This window comes from Ursus arctos, unplaced genomic scaffold, assembly GCF_023065955.2.
Source record: "Ursus arctos isolate Adak ecotype North America unplaced genomic scaffold, UrsArc2.0 scaffold_4, whole genome shotgun sequence".
Classification (NCBI taxonomy): domain Eukaryota; kingdom Metazoa; phylum Chordata; class Mammalia; order Carnivora; family Ursidae; genus Ursus; species Ursus arctos.
Window position 1 is genome coordinate 40,235,998 of NW_026623056.1, and position 18,176 is coordinate 40,254,173.

General features: G+C 42.2%; 2 protein-coding genes across 3 annotated transcripts in view; one reads left to right on the forward strand and one right to left on the reverse strand.

Moving 5' to 3' along the window:
- The window catches only part of CD96 (CD96 molecule), an 89,385-nt gene that overhangs the window by 42,941 nt on the left and 28,268 nt on the right, over window positions 1–18,176 (reverse strand). For both annotated transcript variants that reach the window (XM_026492905.4, XM_057306801.1), the window contains exons 5-7: window positions 15,933–15,988; window positions 4,831–4,921; window positions 2,652–2,840 (exon numbers count right to left, since the gene is read on the reverse strand). In XM_026492905.4, the coding sequence (XP_026348690.1) occupies window positions 2,652–2,840; window positions 4,831–4,921; window positions 15,933–15,988 (336 nt within the window). The remainder of the gene's footprint in view (window positions 1–2,651; window positions 2,841–4,830; window positions 4,922–15,932; window positions 15,989–18,176) is intronic.
- Window positions 8,558–11,062, forward strand: ZBED2 (zinc finger BED-type containing 2). The gene is made up of 2 exons (XM_026492913.4): window positions 8,558–8,662; window positions 8,898–11,062. Exon 2 carries the CDS (start codon window positions 9,700–9,702, stop codon window positions 10,351–10,353), a length of 654 nt encoding a protein of 217 aa, XP_026348698.2. The 5' UTR covers window positions 8,558–8,662; window positions 8,898–9,699; the 3' UTR covers window positions 10,354–11,062.

Here is an 18,176-nt window from a genome sequence, read left to right on the forward strand (position 1 = left end):
GAATTATGGTATGCTTTGGGTGCCAGGATCAGTGCCCTTCCTTATTATCCTAAAACTATTCATTATTTTCTGATCTTAAAACTTAGCATAGTTCAAGAGAATGAGAAGACAAGCCGCAGACTGGGAGGAAAATATTTGCAAAAGACTCAACTGGTAAAGGACTATTATTCGAAATATACAAAGAAGTCTTAAAACTCAACAGTAAGGTATCAACCAACCTGATTAAAAAAAAAAATAGGCTGAAGACTTTAACAGACATCTCACTAAAGAACATAAATGGATGGCAAATAAGCATATGAAAAGACGATTCACATAATATGTCATCAGAGAAATGCAAAATCAAACAACAAGATATCACCACACAGCTACCAGAATGGCCAAAATCCGTAACACTGACGATATGAAATGCTGGTGAGGATGTGGAGCAACAGGAACTCTCATTTGCTGCTGGCAGGAATGCAAAATGGTACAGCCACTCTGGAAGACAGTTGGGTAGTTTCTTACAAAACTAAACATACTCTTACCTACAGTCCAGCAGTTGTACTCCTTTGTATTCACTCAAAGGAGTTGAAAACTCATGCCCGCACAAAAACCTCCACGTGGATGTTCACGGAAGTTTTATTCATAATTGCCCAAACTTGGAAGCAACCAAAATGTTTTTCAGTAGGTGAACAGATACATAAACTGGTACATGCATAAAATGGAATATTATTCAGTACTAAAAAAAAAGGCTATGAAGCCATAAGACAAATGGAGGAACCCTAAATGCATATTATGAAGTGAAAGAAGCCAATCTGAGAAGCCGACATACTGCATGATTCCAACTATATGATGTTCTGAAAAGGCAAAACTGTAAAGACTAAAAAAAATCAGTGGTTGCCAGGGGTTGGGGTTGGGGTTGGGGGTAAAGAATGGATAGATGGAGCACAAAGGATTTTTAGGGCAGTGAAAATTTAAGGCTGTTTGAAACCACTGATAGGCGCATGTCATTATACATTTGTGCAAACCCGTAGAATGTACAAGACCAAGTGTGAATCCTAAGGTAAATTATGGACTTTTGGGTGATTATGATGTGTCAGCTCTAACAAATGAACCATTCCAGTGAGTGAAGTTGCTAGTGAGGGAGAACACACATATGTGTGGGAGGGTATATAGGAAATCTCTGTACCTTCCTCTTTTACCCTAAACCTAAAATTGCTCTAAAAAAAAAAAATCTTTAAACCAAGAAAAGCTCAGTTTTAACATCCAGAAAAGATTGGACTTTCAAACATGGTTCTGTCTGTGATGGGATTTAGGAATTTAAGGTTGTTTGGTCTTTAGCTCATGTCCTTAGTCTGCCAAAGTTACTGGCAAATCTATGTGAGAACCAGTTACCTTTACCCTATTCCAAGACTGTAGCCCTTAACTGTGTCCAGTCTTCTAGAAAGGAAGTGCATTTACTTCAGAGGGAATTAGACAAAATTGAGTATGGATGTTCTGGTGCAAACCCATGACCATTTCTGAATGATTAACTCAAAGTTCACAGGGAGATTGTGTGTGTACACACACACACACACACACACACACACACACACACACACACAGAGCATTATAGGCATGATGCCACTTGTCCCAGATTCAGAATGGCACCTGCTGCTGAATAGTAGGGATGGATTTGCATTGAGCCACATACCTTTCCCATCCAAGACTCCCAGGAACCAACTGCCTGAATTTGTGAAAGGGCCGGATAGGACCCAAGACACAGACAGTGGCCTTGAAACAAAGGGTAACATTCCTTTATAAGCTATCCTGGGTTTTGAGTTTGTTACAGACTACAGTATCTCTGAAAACAGGAAGTTGGTAAACGATGTTAATGGTCCAGCAGAGTTGTAATAATGGCTAACAAATCTGCTTAAGTATGACTTAACTGTTATATATGCATGTTTGATAGTTGTCATTACGAACTTCTATTTTTTATAGGCAATCTGTGGTCACTGTATTTGTTGAGACATTTGTTCACATCTTTTATGTAGTAAAATCTCCATTATTTGGTCAGGTTTAGAGTAGTGAATATTCTGGCTAATCAAATGCTGTGATAAGCAGAATGATCCTACATATCAATTTTCAAGTCATAAAAATCTTCAATGTGCCGAATTCTGTGTTTCAACCTAGGGGCATGAAAATCATTAGGCTATAGCCCTTATCCTCAAGCTATTTATATCTCATACATGGCTTATCCATTCCTAAGCATTAAAACTATAATTGCTATATATAATTGAAGGCTTTTAGTGACTCAGAAGGGATTTTAGGATTTTAAGAATCTCTTTTGATCATCAATATATTACTGTTAATTTTCATTATATGGTACATAAACAAAAAATTATTATTAATGAAATTGGAAAAAAAATTGCCATATTTGCTAGAAATTCTCAGAAACAGGAATCAGCTGCTTTTTATTTGAAGAAATTCTTTTAAGCAGAGTCCCCTTGCTTTGTCAAAAAAGTTTTGATAGTATGAAGTATGAAATTTAATAATTTTGAGTTGTGTAAAGAGTTTTCTGAGATTAAAATACCATGGAAATAATGAGTGTTCTATTTATTCTAATTAAAAGTGTTCTGAGCTTATGGCAGTCTTGTCCACCCCTGGCTGACCTTATTAAATAGTCAACTCACCCAAGGAAAAAGTGATCTTTTCAGAGGAGATATTCCACACTTTATTTCCGGGGACTGGAGACAGAGCCATACACCAGATGGTCAAGTTGTTTGATTGGCTTGGTTTATTACCATACACCCTTGTCAAAACAGACTTCAGCTCCAAAAATCCACCTTTGTCTTTTCTCTCTTCGTTAGTAATGTGTATTTCTACAAGACAGATTCGGAACAAGATCAGTCACCAGTGTTTTCTGTATGAGCCATAAAATGATGTCAAGGCATGGCCGGGGACGGTTCAGTTTACAGTAACAAGAGTCGAAAATGGTCAAACCACAGCTTCTGCACAGTGAGGGTTTACTCCAGCGGCCAAAACTGTTCATCTAAACTGTTTTGCTCAAGCTCATACATGGTATTGATCCATGGTCAAGGTACAAAATGTATTGATTAATAGTGTTGCTTTATTTGTGACCATGGATCCGAGGGGGCTGGAGGCCGGTTGTCCTAGCTCACCAGCATTGTTTATTGATAACAGTGAGATTGATGATTTGCACCTGACCTGGGCTAGAACCTGGGAAGGCCCTGCTGTTGAGTCTGGTTACATAGCAGGAATATGCCTAAGTAAAATATAAAACAACCTCAGCTAAGACTCCATTTTGGGCTCCCCACTTCTGAGGTGTTCCGTGCCATATTGGTCATCCGCCCTTTAAAAGGAACCCCGTGCCTAATTTCACTGGCCCTCTTGCTGTAAATCCATACATGTGATGTATATCCTTACTTTAATGGTGTCGTTATATTGTATCTCTTTCCTAAAACAAGCTGTAGATTTATAACCGTTGTCATTCTGGGTCCTGTGAGTCTCCTTCAGAAATAGAAACTGTTTAACTGCCACTGTTAGTCCAACCTCCAAATAGCATACATGGCAGCAGGAAATTAATGTAAAACCATCTGTCACTGTAGGCCAGAACTTTCTGAACTCTCATAGCTTTTTTTTACACTTTAGGCTCTAAATGCTAGTTTTTGAAGTTGTTACTTCCCAAGGTAACTAAACGCAGTTGTACCACACCGTCTGGCCTCGTGGCTGGCACGGTAACCGGCACATCAAACCAGGGCTTACTTAACAGCAGAACATATCTGTAATGACCTTTACGAGATATTTCAGGATTGCATCAATCATTATTATGGGTGAATTGTTTTCAAAGTGAATAACAAAACCAGTAATAGTCTCAAAATGAATCAAGTGGATCGATACGATCGTTCATCAGCACGAGCTTTTTATTTTATCAGTTAAAAATAATAATGTAGCAAGAGCTATGGGACTCAGTTACTGTTGAAAACATATTGAGCTTTGAGAAAAATAAAATGGCTCAAGAAAAAGGAGAAGGGCTGTTGTTCTGGGCAGGAAATGGTTGGGATCGTTCTGGCAGGTTCTGCCTGTTTGTTACCTATGAAAAATAATGGCTTTGTACGTTCTCACCTGAGCTTGCCTCGATGTGTGTTCCTTCTCCAGGAATTTTTAATCCTCCTGGAGGAGTTCCTTGTCATAAAGCCCAGTCCTTTATGAATACTTCCTCTAGTTTTCCCCACCCCACCCCACCCCACTCACAGCCTTACAAGAAAAAGTAGAAAGTATTTGTTTATTGATTTAAAGCAGTGGTGCTAAGTTATTCGAACTAAATGAAATTATTAATAAATGTATGTTGAATTAAACTTTTTTACCCTCATATAAAAGATCTGCTTTTACTAAGAGCTGAATAAAACATTAGTGTTTATATGTGAGTTAAAGAAGTCAGGTGTGGGGCGCCTGGGTGGCTCAGTTGGTTAAACATCTGACTCTTGGTTTTGACTCAGGTCATGATCTCAGGGTCCTGGGATCAAGCGGGGAATCTGCTTCCCCTCTTCCTCCCCCTCTGCCCTTCCCCCTGCTCGTGCACACACCCTGTCTCTTTAAAATAAATAAATCTTAAAAAAAAAAAAAGAAGTCAGGTGTATTTCTTAATTCTGGAAAATGGGACCCACACCACTCCTCTCAGAAGCGCTAGATGCCGTATCAGAAAATGGCATCTGGTAGGCAAGATGGTGTTTGTTTCGGAACGAGAGCTGTTCTTAAATGCCAAGATCAGCTTGGGTAATGGCAATTTCTCCTCTTCTTTGTTTTCTTTCTTTCTTTGCCAAACCCATTTCCATTGACTGATTTCCTTACCTTCTTCTTCCCCTTGAGGAAAGCCTCCTTCTATAAACCACGTGAGATTTGCTGTGGGAAATACACTCTTCAGGGAGCAGGTAAATGTTCTCTGGGGGTAAAGGCAGAATATAGAAAGGCTTATTTGCAAATTCAGAAGAAACTGGTACCCCTTCATCCCCACCAACCGTCACATGAGGCAAATTGGCAGGAAACGATTTTCTCCACTTTCAATAAAGCTGTGTTTACCTTTTGGAGGTTATGGGAAAATGTGAGCTACAAATAGGCTGTCTCCTATAGAGATCTCATGAATTCATGGCTGGAATCATAGGTTAACTTAAGAAGAATCTAGGACTAGACTAATGTTGCAAGTCTGGATTCTGGAGAAGAGAGATCACAACTCTGTATACGAAAAATAATACTAAATGGAAGCCAAAGACTAGAAAGATGGAGGAAGCTCTAACAGGCAGAGGAGAAAAGAATATTCTGTTAAACTAAAAGCTAGAAGATATCCACATTTTGATTGTTTCTATTCCCAAAATAATGTAAAGTATGATTTGTAGCAACAACCACAGAAACCATTATTGTAAATATCTCACTTTTGACTTGTAGAGAATTTATGTAATTGATTTTTCATTTTATCATCTTAACAACCCTATTGGGCAGGTATGGAATGCCTTATCATTGCCATTTGGCAGATGAGGAAACCAAGGCACCGAATCACAGGATGGTTAAAGGGAGGGAAATGTAGTCAATGGCACAATTGGGAACTATGTTACCCAGTCTCAGTCCAAGATGTTTCCTGGTAAAACACATTGTACTGAAATATGAAAGAGATAGAACAGGTAGCTTAGAGGTAGGATGAGTTATGTTTTATTTCCAACACTGTATTTGCTCTTTGTGAGATGGTAGTTTATTTCAACAGCCTGGTGAAAAAACCCAGTAAGACTTATTGGGCCCTAATTATTTTATCTGAGACACTGCAAAATTATAATCCCATTCATAGCTATTTGTTTCCTCATCAAGAGATATATGTATTTTACATACAACCAGCCCTGGTTCTTAGTTCTCAAATATTTTCCACATGGATGGATTCACTAGTTAACTAGTAAAGAACAATGAACTATATGTAATAACCTGGTGTGCCAATTTCCCCACAGATTACTTATACCCAAAGAGTCTGGTCCTGAGCAGAGTTGAGAAACCAAATTTAAGGATACTGAAGTAGCATTTTTCTGGTGAGGTCCTACTCAGGAGCAGTTTAGCACCCTCTCATACATCCCTACAAAAAGCCCAAGGAAATCATGAGACTTTCAGAGGGGACGATCTGTGGAATCCAAAATGGTAGGTACCGAACACTGCAGCTGCCAGTTTTTCCACTCATTCCACACTTGACAGTGGGGACACGTGCCTCACCAGCAATGCAAATCCATGACATTGTGTCACTTTTTGTCCTGGAAAATCAAAAGTAAAACCAGGTCCCCTAAAATATATTCTTATTTAGAAGAAAGAAAGTTCAATTTATTTAATCCAATAAAATGCCAAAGATCGATCTTCATCTTCAGGTGGTCCAGGAAGGGAATGTAAGAGTTACAGGAAATGAAATGTTAAAAAAAAAAGTGGTAAACGTTTTTATTAATGCCAATACCTTTTTTTAATAATAATTTTTTATTATTTTATGTTAGTCACCATACAGTACATCCTTAGTTTTTGATGTAGTGTTCCATGATTCACTATTCGCATATAACACCCAGTGCACCATGCGATATGTGCCCTTCTTAATAACCATCACCGGCCCATCCCAGTCCCCCACCCACCTCCCCTCTGAAGCCCTCACCTTTAACCACTGTCATGACTCATTTTCTCCATGCTCAGTTAACCCACCATAAGATGATGATATGGTAATATCAGGAACAAGTAAGGGTTCCATTATTTTATAAAGTCTACAGGCTTACTGAAGAAATCTCTTGTCAACTTAATAAAAATATTAAAAAGTTTTAACTCTTGTGGATTCTCTGAATTCAGATTTTATGGAGTGATTCAGATTTCAAATACTCTCTACCACCTCCAGACTGTGTTCCAAGATTTTTGTTTCAGAATGTGGTTCTTGTCCTGAACACCTCCCTCCAAGTCTCTCTAAAATTGAAAAGCCACAGACTTAACTAGTTCAAACTGAAGTCAAACCTCTTATGAAAGATCAAGTTTATAGGGTTTTGCTGAGCAAACAGAGCTATTGCTATTTGGGAACTTCCAAATAAGTAAGAAGAAAAACATGTTAAATTAAAAACATATATATATGAAGTAAATACGGACAAGAGTCTGTGTGTACACGCCTACAAACGTCCACACACAATCCCTCTGTTGAGAAGTCAAAATCCTTCACTCAATGTGTGGCTGTTGCACCCAAGAGACAAGCCAAAGAGTTGGTTTCTCCAACACACTGTTCTAAGTACACACAGAATATGTGCACAACAGCACAAAGAATGATGCAGAAAGACGTAGGCAGTGCTGTAGGACAGCACAGAAGGGTGAACTGTGGGAATAAGTTAGAGAATGGAGTTATATTTTACAGACAGGGAAGAGATGAGCCTGGATTCCACAGGTGGGCTGTGGTGGAAAGTAGTGGGTGATCCACGAAGACGGATAGCCGGAAAAGGCTATCCATAGGCCTACGCGGGAGTTGGGCACGTCGTCCTGGCAGCAGAGGGAAGCCAGCGGGAGGCTGGAGCATGAGGAGGTTGAGAAGTCAGGAAGAGTGAACCCACGTCTGGCTGTAAGCACGATCATCTCCTTTTTCCACAGATCAAATACTGGAATGCTGACCATTCGTATATTAGCCCAGATTGAGTTTGCCTAAATTTGGGCAGAACCTTTTCAAAAGGGCTTTCCCTAGAATCTTTTTCTTTTAATTAGCTTTTTAGTTTAGAAAGAGGAATCTTTTTTAAAAAAAGTTCCCCTATCTGTTTGCCAACTCTTCATTTCTATTTGGAGTCTTTCCTCCCCTCAACCTTCTTTCTTTACTTGAAATTTATCTTTCAGTCTTGATCTGTTTTCTACTCTGCCATTTCTATCTTTTCCTCTATAACTAGCATTTTTCTCCCACAGACACCTTCTTCAAAATGTTCCTGTCTCCTCTTGGTAGGTTCTCCGTCCTTATATGTGTGTATATATATATATACATATATATGTATATATATATATATATATTTGCAGCATTTACGTAAATATAAAATTTTTGCTTAAACCGTGACTGTTCTTTTATTTCACTCTGAGAATACAAGCCAACAGCAATTCAGCTTTTCCAGTTCTAGCTACATAATATAATAAAAAGCAGCCTCAAATCAGTCTCTCAACTTGTCATATTTCTTTAAACTTGGGAGGTTTCTTTTCACTTAATCTTCCCTTCCCTACAAGTTCTTTGGCTTTTCCACTGACAGTATCCAAACCCAGTGTTGAGATTCACGGTCCAACAATTGGACAAACACTTGAAAGCACAGATGTCCTTGAGGCCTGTGGTTTCTCTACTGAAATCTCACCCTTTTCCCCCTTCAATATTTTCCTTTGCTTAAGAGGCCAGATGATAGAGTTATCTGGAAACAGAGCTAAGACTTGTAGGTGCTTGACTTACTGTTTTATTACCAGCCCTGTGCCAGGAATGTCTGTTTTTCAGTGGTGGGAGGGGGGCGGAGAGAAAGTTTGCATCTGTGTGAGGGCAGGCAGGAACACCCACTTGGGAAGGAGGCTTCCCTGGACGTGGGAGGGAACAGGAAGTGCAGGTGCCCTCCCCACAGCCTGCAGGAGCACTCACCCGGCACCAGAGCCCTCAGAGACACGTTTGGAGCCTTGCTTGCCTGTAAGTACCCCCTTGTAGGGCTGGGGGTGGGAGTGTTTCCTAACTCTTCGGGTTGCAAAGCTTGACGAATAAGGCTCTCCTTTACTTAAGAGATGACCCCAAAAAGGAGAGAGATGTCTGGCTATTTTTCACAGTGTGATTTAATTGTCCATCTATTCATTTCAATGGGGTGTATCAGGCAAACATCTGGAGTAAGCTGCTGTGGGGAAGGTCTTATCAGCTCTCGGCTTTGCAGGTGACGGTGCCAGGGAAGGTGCAGTGTAAGCTACTTGCTGAGGACCGTCGGGCGACCAGTCTGCGGAGATGGGCTCCACCTCTTTCTCCTGTGTGGGCCAGCTCCTCCTGCTGAAAACAGCTAAGTCTACTGTTCGGAATGCTTAGAACCTCAGCCCCAGAGAGAACTCTCTAGGGGCAAACTGACCTCACACTGGGAACTTTATGACCCAGAGCTTGGATTACCTGGTGCAACAGTTCTCAGGAAGTGTGAGTGTCTCCCAAATCAGCATCTCTCTGGGAGTGCCTCTCCCTACTCTGAGGAAGGCCAGTGAGGCCCCAGCCCTGGGGGTCCAGAAGAGCCTGAGGGTTCGGAGCCTCCAGAACCCATTTATAGGCATCCAGGAGCACAGAAACAGTGGAAGCATCCAGGAGGGAAGAGAAAACCCAAAATTTCCAATGTTCAAAAACGCATGTGGAGGTGCTTGGTGTAGAGAACACTGAATTCACTGAAGAACTTTGTGACTTCTGGACTCATTTGCTTTGCCTTTTTTGGTCTAGACAAGGAGGGATCAATACATATCTGGGGCCTGGAGGGAATGTACATGGGAGCCTCAGAGGCCATTTTGTGTGGCTCTGACTCACCCTGACTCTCCCGTGAAGCAGACAGGAGGAAACATCACACCACTCAGGTGTAGCCAGCCTTTGACCACTGTTGTGAATCCCCAAGAGATATCACAGTCCCTTCCCAATTACTCATTTCGCTTTAGCTGTGGTTCAGCCAAGGCTTCTGGCTCAAGGAAAGCTACAGAAGAGGAGAAAGGATGAGGCGGGAAGAGGAAGAAGAGGAGGGAACGAGGATGAAGGCAAAAGGAGACCTAGAGATGAAGGAGGAAGAGGCAGTCAGTGAGAAGGGAGAACTGGTTGGCCCTTGCACGAGTGCCATGCCCGCCCCTACGCCGCACAACAAGGGGACCCGGTTTTCTGAGGTATGGGAGTATTTCTACCTGGCCCCTGTTCGTGCTGGCCACCACCCCAACCAATATGCCACGTGCCGCCTGTGTGGCAGGCAGGTGAGCCGTGGCCCTGGGGTTAACGTGGGCACCACAGCCTTGTGGAAACATCTGAAGAGCATGCATAGAGAGGAGCTGGAGAAAACCGGCCACGGTCAGGTGGGGCAGCGCAAGGACCCGAGGCCCCAGGGGCCCCAGCTCCCCATGGGTATCGAGGGTGACTGGGCCCGGCTCCTGGAGCAGGTAGGGGCCCTGGCTTTGTGGGCCAGCCAAAGGGAAAAGGAGGTGCTTAGGAGGGAGAGGGCAGTGGAATGGCGGGAGAGGGCAGTGGAAAGGCGAGAGCGAGCCCTGGAGGAGGTAGAGAGGGCCATCCTGGAGATGAAGTGGAAGGTGAGGGCTGAGAAGGAAGCCTGTCAGAGGGAGCAGGAGCAGCCGGCCATGGCTCATCCCTTCCATTTTGTGTAATCAGCCCGGGAGGCATCTATTCTGAAAACACAGACTCGAGGCTCACAGCAAAGAGCCACGTTAGCGTAAATAAAAAGTACTTTGTTTTTAAGAGAAAGAGTGCATAGAATGAGTTAATCTCGACAGGTGTCAACTGAGCCAACACTTACCTACAGGGTTCCTAAAGCTGTCCTGATCAAAACTTCAAAATGTAGTAACTGAAGATAAATGTTGTTTTGTCACCATGGGTCTGTGAGTTTGGGTGCAGAATGTACCATCCTGTTGTGTTGATGAGTGAAACTAACGGGATTTATGCTTTGCACTTGGTTTTGGTGGAGCCGAGGGTTCTGATAGTTGAGGCTGGTCAGGTCACTGGAATGTGCCCACGTGACCAGCTCACTCTAGGAGACCACACCAGGAGCCGAGCTTAGGCTTCCTGGGGCCCAGGCATTTGCACACATCCTGGTGGTGAGTTGAGAACTGGGTACAGAGCTCGTTCTCTGGGGCCCAGCTGTGGAAGGACATAGAAGCTTGCGCCTGAGATCTCAGGCCCCATCCAGTGCAGGTCTTTCCCCCACCAGTGCTGTGTTGTATCGTCGGCTCGTATTAAAGCTGTGTCACCAGCAGAGCCTGTCTGAATCCTGTATGTCTTTTCACCAGCCTAACACATACGTCATTAATGTGTAATCAGCACAGAGAGAATTAAAGACTTTTCAACTCACTCGGATGAAACATTAAAAACAGAGGATATAGAAACTTATTCATAAATATTTTAAAACATAATCCAATTTCATCTTAAGGTCTGTTAAAGAGGGAGCTCATGAGGAAGAGATGAGAGAAACTCAGAAAGGAAAAAGTAAAGGTGGCGAGATGGGGTGAGGAAGGAGAAATAAAGAACAGAGGTAAAAAACCAAAAGAGAAAGAAAAAGGGATAGAGGAGAAGTGTGAACACAGAAGAGAGACAGAATCCCTCCCCGCCCCCCCCCCCGCCAAAAAAAATTTCACCATGAAAAGATGAGGGACTGTGACTGCCTGGGAGACTGAAGGACAGAGAACACTTTCCTAAATTCTGAGGTCAATTTTAACACTTAGGGTGCTTTTGTTTTGTCCCCACAGACCACTTGTCCATTTGAGCAGTACGTGTGGGATTTTATCCCTGTCTTTGAGATGCTGGCTGCATGCCAGTTGTTCCCTGAGGGTTTTTTTTTTTAATGTTCATTTTTAAATACTCAGAGATGCTTTGAAAAAAGGGAACCTAATAGTCTATAGGGAGAGAACAATTCCCTGGGCTGTTGAGAAGATGCCTAATATGTTCACTCAGGAATAGAATAAAACCAACTGGTGAGGACTGTGGCCTTTATGCTGGAGCTGACTTTTATTTTGAATGATTCCTCTAGAACCTATTGTGTTTTTTTTGTTATGTTTTTTTACTGGGTTGGGGGTGGGGTGAGGGGTGATGGGAGCTGCGAAAACAAGAGCTAATAAATACAGTCTGTCATTATCTCGTAAATAGGCCCAAGCCCTTTATGGGCATCAGCTTTCTAGAAAGCGGACAAGATCCTGGTGTAACAATATCTTCTTGCCTCGCTCGTCCTTACTCGTATGTGGCTTCCTCTTGGTGCTTGTTCTTGGACTGGCGGCAGCTCTGACAGCCACGGCTGTCTTCCCTGTGCGCCGCTTGTAGAGCAAGCACAAGTCCAAGCACAAGCTTGTGAAAAACCCAGGCTGTACTGCAGGCTTATAATCTCCCTTTGTTCTAGAAACTTGCCTGACGTTAGAGATTTCACTTCCCATATGGATTCCCAAAGGGGTATGGTGCCATTTTCAGGGCTCTCTCCAGCTCAGGTGAAAGCTCAGGGACTCACCACTGCAAATGATGATGATGGCCGCTGGGAGTCCCACGGCTGGACATTGGAAATCAGAGCCTTATTGTGTCATAAGATGCAAGAGGGAAAGAAAGAAAGAAAGAAGGAAAGAAAGAAAGAAAGAAAGAAAGAAAGAAAGAAAGAAAGAAAAGAAAGAAAGGAAAATGAAAGCAAGTGAAGGAGGGAGGAAGGAAGGAAGGAAAAGAAGGAAGGTCAGAAGGATGGATAGATGGAAGGAGAAAAAAAGAAACTCTAATATCTAATCTTAAGTACACACACCTACATTTGAAATGGTGTTTAAGAAGGACAAAGAATCCACAAAGTTTCAGGCTTTGCAAAATCACAATTAAATAAACAGCAACTATGAAAATCTGCAAACAGCCACCAGAGCCATGCTGCTGAATGGTAATTTGTGTTTTTAGATTATGGTGTCTGCTTCACATATTCTTATGATTTTAGCTTCTCTCCATTTTCAGGCATTTTTAAAAAGATTAGTTATTTATTTTGGAGAGAGCATGCATGAGTGGGGGGAGGGGCCAAGGGAGAGGGAGAAAAGCAGACTCAGCTGAGCGTGGAGCCTGACACAGGGCTTGATCCCATGACCCTGAGATTATGACCTGAGCTGAAATCAAGAGTCTGACACTTAGCCTACTGAGCCACCCAGGCGCTCCCTTTTCAGGCATTTTAACCCCACTACTTTTGTTTCCTGTTTCCTGTTAGGTAGTTCTTTTTCTATTTCTTTTCACCTAACTTTTGTCAAACATAATGAAGTTAGAGAGTAACGAGGACGAGCCCCGCGGAGATGATGGCACTGAAACACAAGGCAGGGCATCAAATAGAGACGCGTGGCTCCTGGAAAGACTGAACTGTGGAGTAAACCCTGGAGTTTCCGTGCATCTCTCCTGTGCCTTCCCATGCTGCATCACCAGAGTGGGGTACGCAGGGCCAGGGCTGCGGGCTGATGCTCTCTAGGCCAGCATCTTTTGTTGGAATACAAAGTCTGGTACATGAAGGGGCCCCGTGGCTTCAGTAAAGACTCCCTTTCCAGCTCAGCAGCGGGGGCGAGGCTGTGCGCCACGCTGGGGCCCTGGTGGAGCCTCGCCCTAAACTCACAAGAATATGACAGCCACAGGTGTGACCCTCTCCTTGGACAACCCTGGCTGTCAAAGCCTGAGAAGCATCATTGTTAGGATAATTTGGGGGCTTTTCTATTTTTCAGGAAAACCCAATTAACCATAAACTTTATCGCTTTAGTAATGCTGGGAAAGCATAACTCATAACTGACCCAATCCCTATTACTTTAACACCAAGGGCTGCTGGTGTCAGGAATATGTAAGACGTAGTAGGCATCCGATATGAACATGTTGAATTAGTTAACTTCTAAGGAATGAAGGGGGGGATGGAAATTACCATTAACCAACACTTATGGTGGCCAGATGGTAGATAATTTGCATATGTTCTCTCATTTGATCTTTATATTACTCTTGGGGGGCTGGGATCACTGTCCCTGCTCACTGATGAGGAAGCTAAGGAATTGAGGTCCTAGGGGCCAGAATTAATAAGTGATGGAGGAGAATTCAGACCCAGGTCTATCGGATTCTGCAATCTATGTTCTGTTTTTTCATTATCCCACACTGTCTCCTAAAATCAATCACACAGGAGATTTATGAATATATATATTCAGATGAAGGGATGGGTGAAAGAGAACAGGTGAATGATAAATAGTGGGAGGAAAGAAATATTCCCAAGACATCTATTATGCGCAATGTACTCCATTACTGTGCATAAATTTAATTCACCTAAGAATCCCATGAAATATTAATCTTGATCCCAGTTTTAAGTGACTTAGCTGAGACTCGTGGAGGTTAACTACTGGATGAAGGTATGTAGCCAGGGAGTGGTCAAATTAGGACCGGACATTAGTTCTCTCTGCCCCTGAACCATGGGCTCCTCTCATCACACCATCCTGCCTGGAATCGGGCATGCTAAATTCTCATCCTTGCTCTGCCCTTTATTAGTGACTCAGTCAGTTGTATAGACTCTCCAGGCCCCAATTTCTCATCTGTAAAATGACTGATGCCCTACCTTTTTCAGAGGCTCACTGAGAGCAAAACATGATAAAAGCATGTGAAAGGACTTTGAAGAGTTAAGAAGCTATTAAAAATACAATGGGGACTCTAAGAATATTAGGGTAAAGAATTACTAATGTTTGGCAAAATATTAAAAGATCCACAGACAAGCTGTGTCCTGTTGCTGGTTATGTAGAGTCGGTGAGAGATTATTCACTAATTCCCCAGGAAGGAAGGTTCTCTGATTTTCCAGTCAGAACCGAGGTAAGCATGGGTACAGAAGAGGAAATCTGATAACATGTAAGAGAAAGTCCTTTTTCTTTTTAACTGGAATTCTTGGATCCAATCTTATGGTTCCATATCTGGATTGAGTCCTTATTACCTGTAAACATTGGCATAAAGAACCTTCAAGAAATCCTTATAAGAACAAAAACACCTATCAAACATTGTGCCATTAGACTGTTTCATTTAAACTTTTGAAATGAAGTCCACTAATAAAATTGGAATTAATTGTGGAAGAACAAAAAATTTTAAATCTCCTTTATATACTCAGGACTACAACAGCAATTATCTAAGAGACTAACACATAAAATCAACAGAAGACACAAGTGTATTCTCATCTAAAACCACCCCACAGAGTTTGAGCTATGATTTGTATGCAGCTATCAAATTAAATGACTGATATTCAGTGGGATCAGAAATCATAAGTTATTTAGTGTTCATAGGACTAGACGAAACTAGACTATGAGTGTAATTTTCTCTCATCCCATTTAGCAAGAAATGTTGGAGAATTCATGGGGATATTTATTTTATAACTTGGGATTTTGAAAAGCTTGAATTAAGTCAAAGTGCCCCAGGACAGCTGATTAACACTAATAGTGATAACAATATAACAAAAATCATAATGTTCATTGAGCGCTTAATATATGCCATATTTATACTAAAAACTTTCCATACGTTATTTTATTTAATTCTTAAGAACAACAACAATATGCAGATACCCTTCTTATGCTCATCATAGAGATAGAGAATCTGACTACAAAGATTGAAGTTATTTGCCCAAGGTCACGGCTAGCAAGAAGAGCTGGCAAGTGAGCCCAGATCCCAATGACTTGAAGCTGGGAACTACCTACAAGAAACTGAAGTCAGATGGCCCTACTCGATTTTCCTTTTCCACCTGCCCCTTCTCCTATTGCCTGAGAAATAGCCAGGGTTCTGAAGGAGGTACAGAAGGGCATCTTTCCTCTTGTTACTTCCAAATAAAAACTATAGGAAAGCTGGTATAGGAAATGGATTAGAACAAATTGAATGCAGCTGAGCGAAAGCCTCATTCTTACACCAGGATTCACACTGCTTTCTGTCCTACTTTTCTTTCACTATCTTCTCCAGTTTTTATTAAGGAGAAATTTAAACTATTGACACTATTTTTTCAGAAAATTTAAGGACTAAGGATTACAGACCACATGTTCTCAGAGTCCGAAGTCAGAAAGTAAGGATTCCTATTTGGTTTCTAGGATCAACTCAGCTTCCCTTCTTCCTCACCAGAAATTAATTGACTGAGGGCCAAGGAATAAGGTCCTTTGAGAAAACATTCTGGACAATGATGCAACACAACACACCTTGGCATATTATACTATAGATTTTCAAAGGCTGTAATGTGACTCACCTCTCTCAAGACATCCGTAGAGTTATTTTCCACAATCATGGGGATTTCTGGCTTAGCTTAAAGGCAAATAAAACACAGTTAGTGGCACTGACTGTCATCTGACCTGGCCACTAGTGTGTGTGTGTGTGTGTGTGTATGTGTGCGTCTGTGTGTGCACGCGTAAAAGTCATCATTCATCAAATATTCATTAAACACCCACCGCATGCCCAGCAGTATGCTAGATACCTAGGAAACAATGGTGCACAGATCAACTTCACCATCCTTAAGAAATTTACATTTTCATGGAAAATGCAGATCTTAGAAAGCCAGAGAATATTTCAGTGATTTTGATGTCCTGCTAGATTGTAAGTGCCTAGAAGCCAGTCTGTTTTGTTCATCTCTCCATCTCTAGCACTTAACAGTGCCCAGCACAAAACAGACATTGAGTACATTATGTTGAACTGAAGTGGCTTCTAGTCAGTTCTTGATGGCAGATAAGTAGTAAGCCTGTCACAGGTGCTGTCAGTGTCTGCTACATTCACTTGGCACTTGCTTTTACTTGTTGAAGGCCTCTAGTTGGGCATACCTAATGAGTCCCTCCTAAGGATTTATGGGAGCACACTTAGTCCACAAGTAGGGCAAACTGGAAGTCTAGAGAGCTAATGGTGTTAGCAGATGGGGAGTTGGTGGATAATACCCCAACTTCCTTGCCTATATATGGGAGAACTCTGATGTGTGTTCTTCCAGAGTTCCCCAGTGGGAGTGGGAGTCTGAGCCCACACTGGTAACCAGCGTGATCGTGTACATTTCATTCTCTTCCTTCCCTTCCTTGGCTTTTCCTCTCCTCTTCTGAGGTTTCCCTCCATAAACTCCCTCAATAAATACTTCCCAAATAAATTAATTTAACTTAAATCCTGTCTCAGTGTTTTCTTTTAGCAGAACCCAAACCAAAATACACCTACAACACTAATGGGAGGAGTGGTATTCTGGCCTCATATTAGCAACAGATACCACTAGAATGAAGGACCTGAAAGAAAGAACAGTTACTGAAAGTTGCAAGGGTACTAGAGAGACATTCCTTTTGAGGCTCAAGACAATCAGATTTAGGGCTTAGGAGGGGGCAGGAGCAAACCTGTGATGGCAGGTTCCCTGCTAAGGAAAGTCAGGTCAGAGGAGATTAGTGAGAGAGGGGCAGGAAGTAGCAAGGGAGCTGGGGAAGCTTCTGGTCCCTGTTCTGTTACAGTATGGAGGCATAATTAAGGAAGAAGAAACAAGCTGGATTTAGGGAATCAAAGCTGGAGTGGGTCTGTGCTACACTTGAGTATTTATTTCAAAGTTTTCAAGTTTTTATTTTTGGCTTGTTCTATTTGAGGAATCACCAAGGGATGCTGAGTAGGTTCTGAATAAGACAAGTATTTTACTTCCATGCCAGGGCCACTGTAATATGCACTTGGTGGCACACACGTCGTCTAAGGACTGGATGAGATGAGCCAAGCACAGCCTGGCTGGCCCATTTGCTAAAGGGGAAAGACAGGAAGCAGGGAAACTCTAATGAACAAGCAGGCAGAACCTCTTATTTTTAAGCATCCACTGAAAGGAGATCAAAGAAGAAACACAGAGAGAGATGTGGACACAAACAGGGCCAGAAAAGTGAGACGTGAAAGAGTGAAAAGCATTCAAGACGAAGATGGAAGTATCCGCCGCAGAGAGATACCAGGAGCGGTTTAAGGGTTGACAAGGCAGTTAGGTCAAGCTGTGGTGCAAAAAACCCTGGTCAAATGGGACATAGGTCGCCTAACTTAGAATCGACATTTCTTTTCACATCCTGGATAGCTGCCTTCACTGATTTGCCAAAAGTCAGGCTGGATGAGTCAGTTTCATGTTGGGTCGAAGACAGTCACGCCCCAGTAAATGAGCGGAGGGTGATATCGATGAGAAATGAACAGTCTTTCCCACCTCTTCACAGAGCAGTGTTTGGGCTTCATAGGCAACCTGATAATCGGGGGTGATCGACTATCTCTTGGCCCGCCCCCCAAGGAGAGATGGAGGGAGAGGGAGGAATGGAGGGCGACCGGAGAGAGATATAGGAAGAGCTATTAGCAAAAGACTTCAAACTACAGAAATCTTGGCTCTAGCTGCTTCCATCTTTATGCACCACAGGATTTGCATTTCCCTCAAAACACTGAATTCTCTGATCTTTAAAAATAATGCAGTAAGATTCTAAGTGAAAGCAAAGATTATTCACTTGTCCAGTCATTCAGAGAA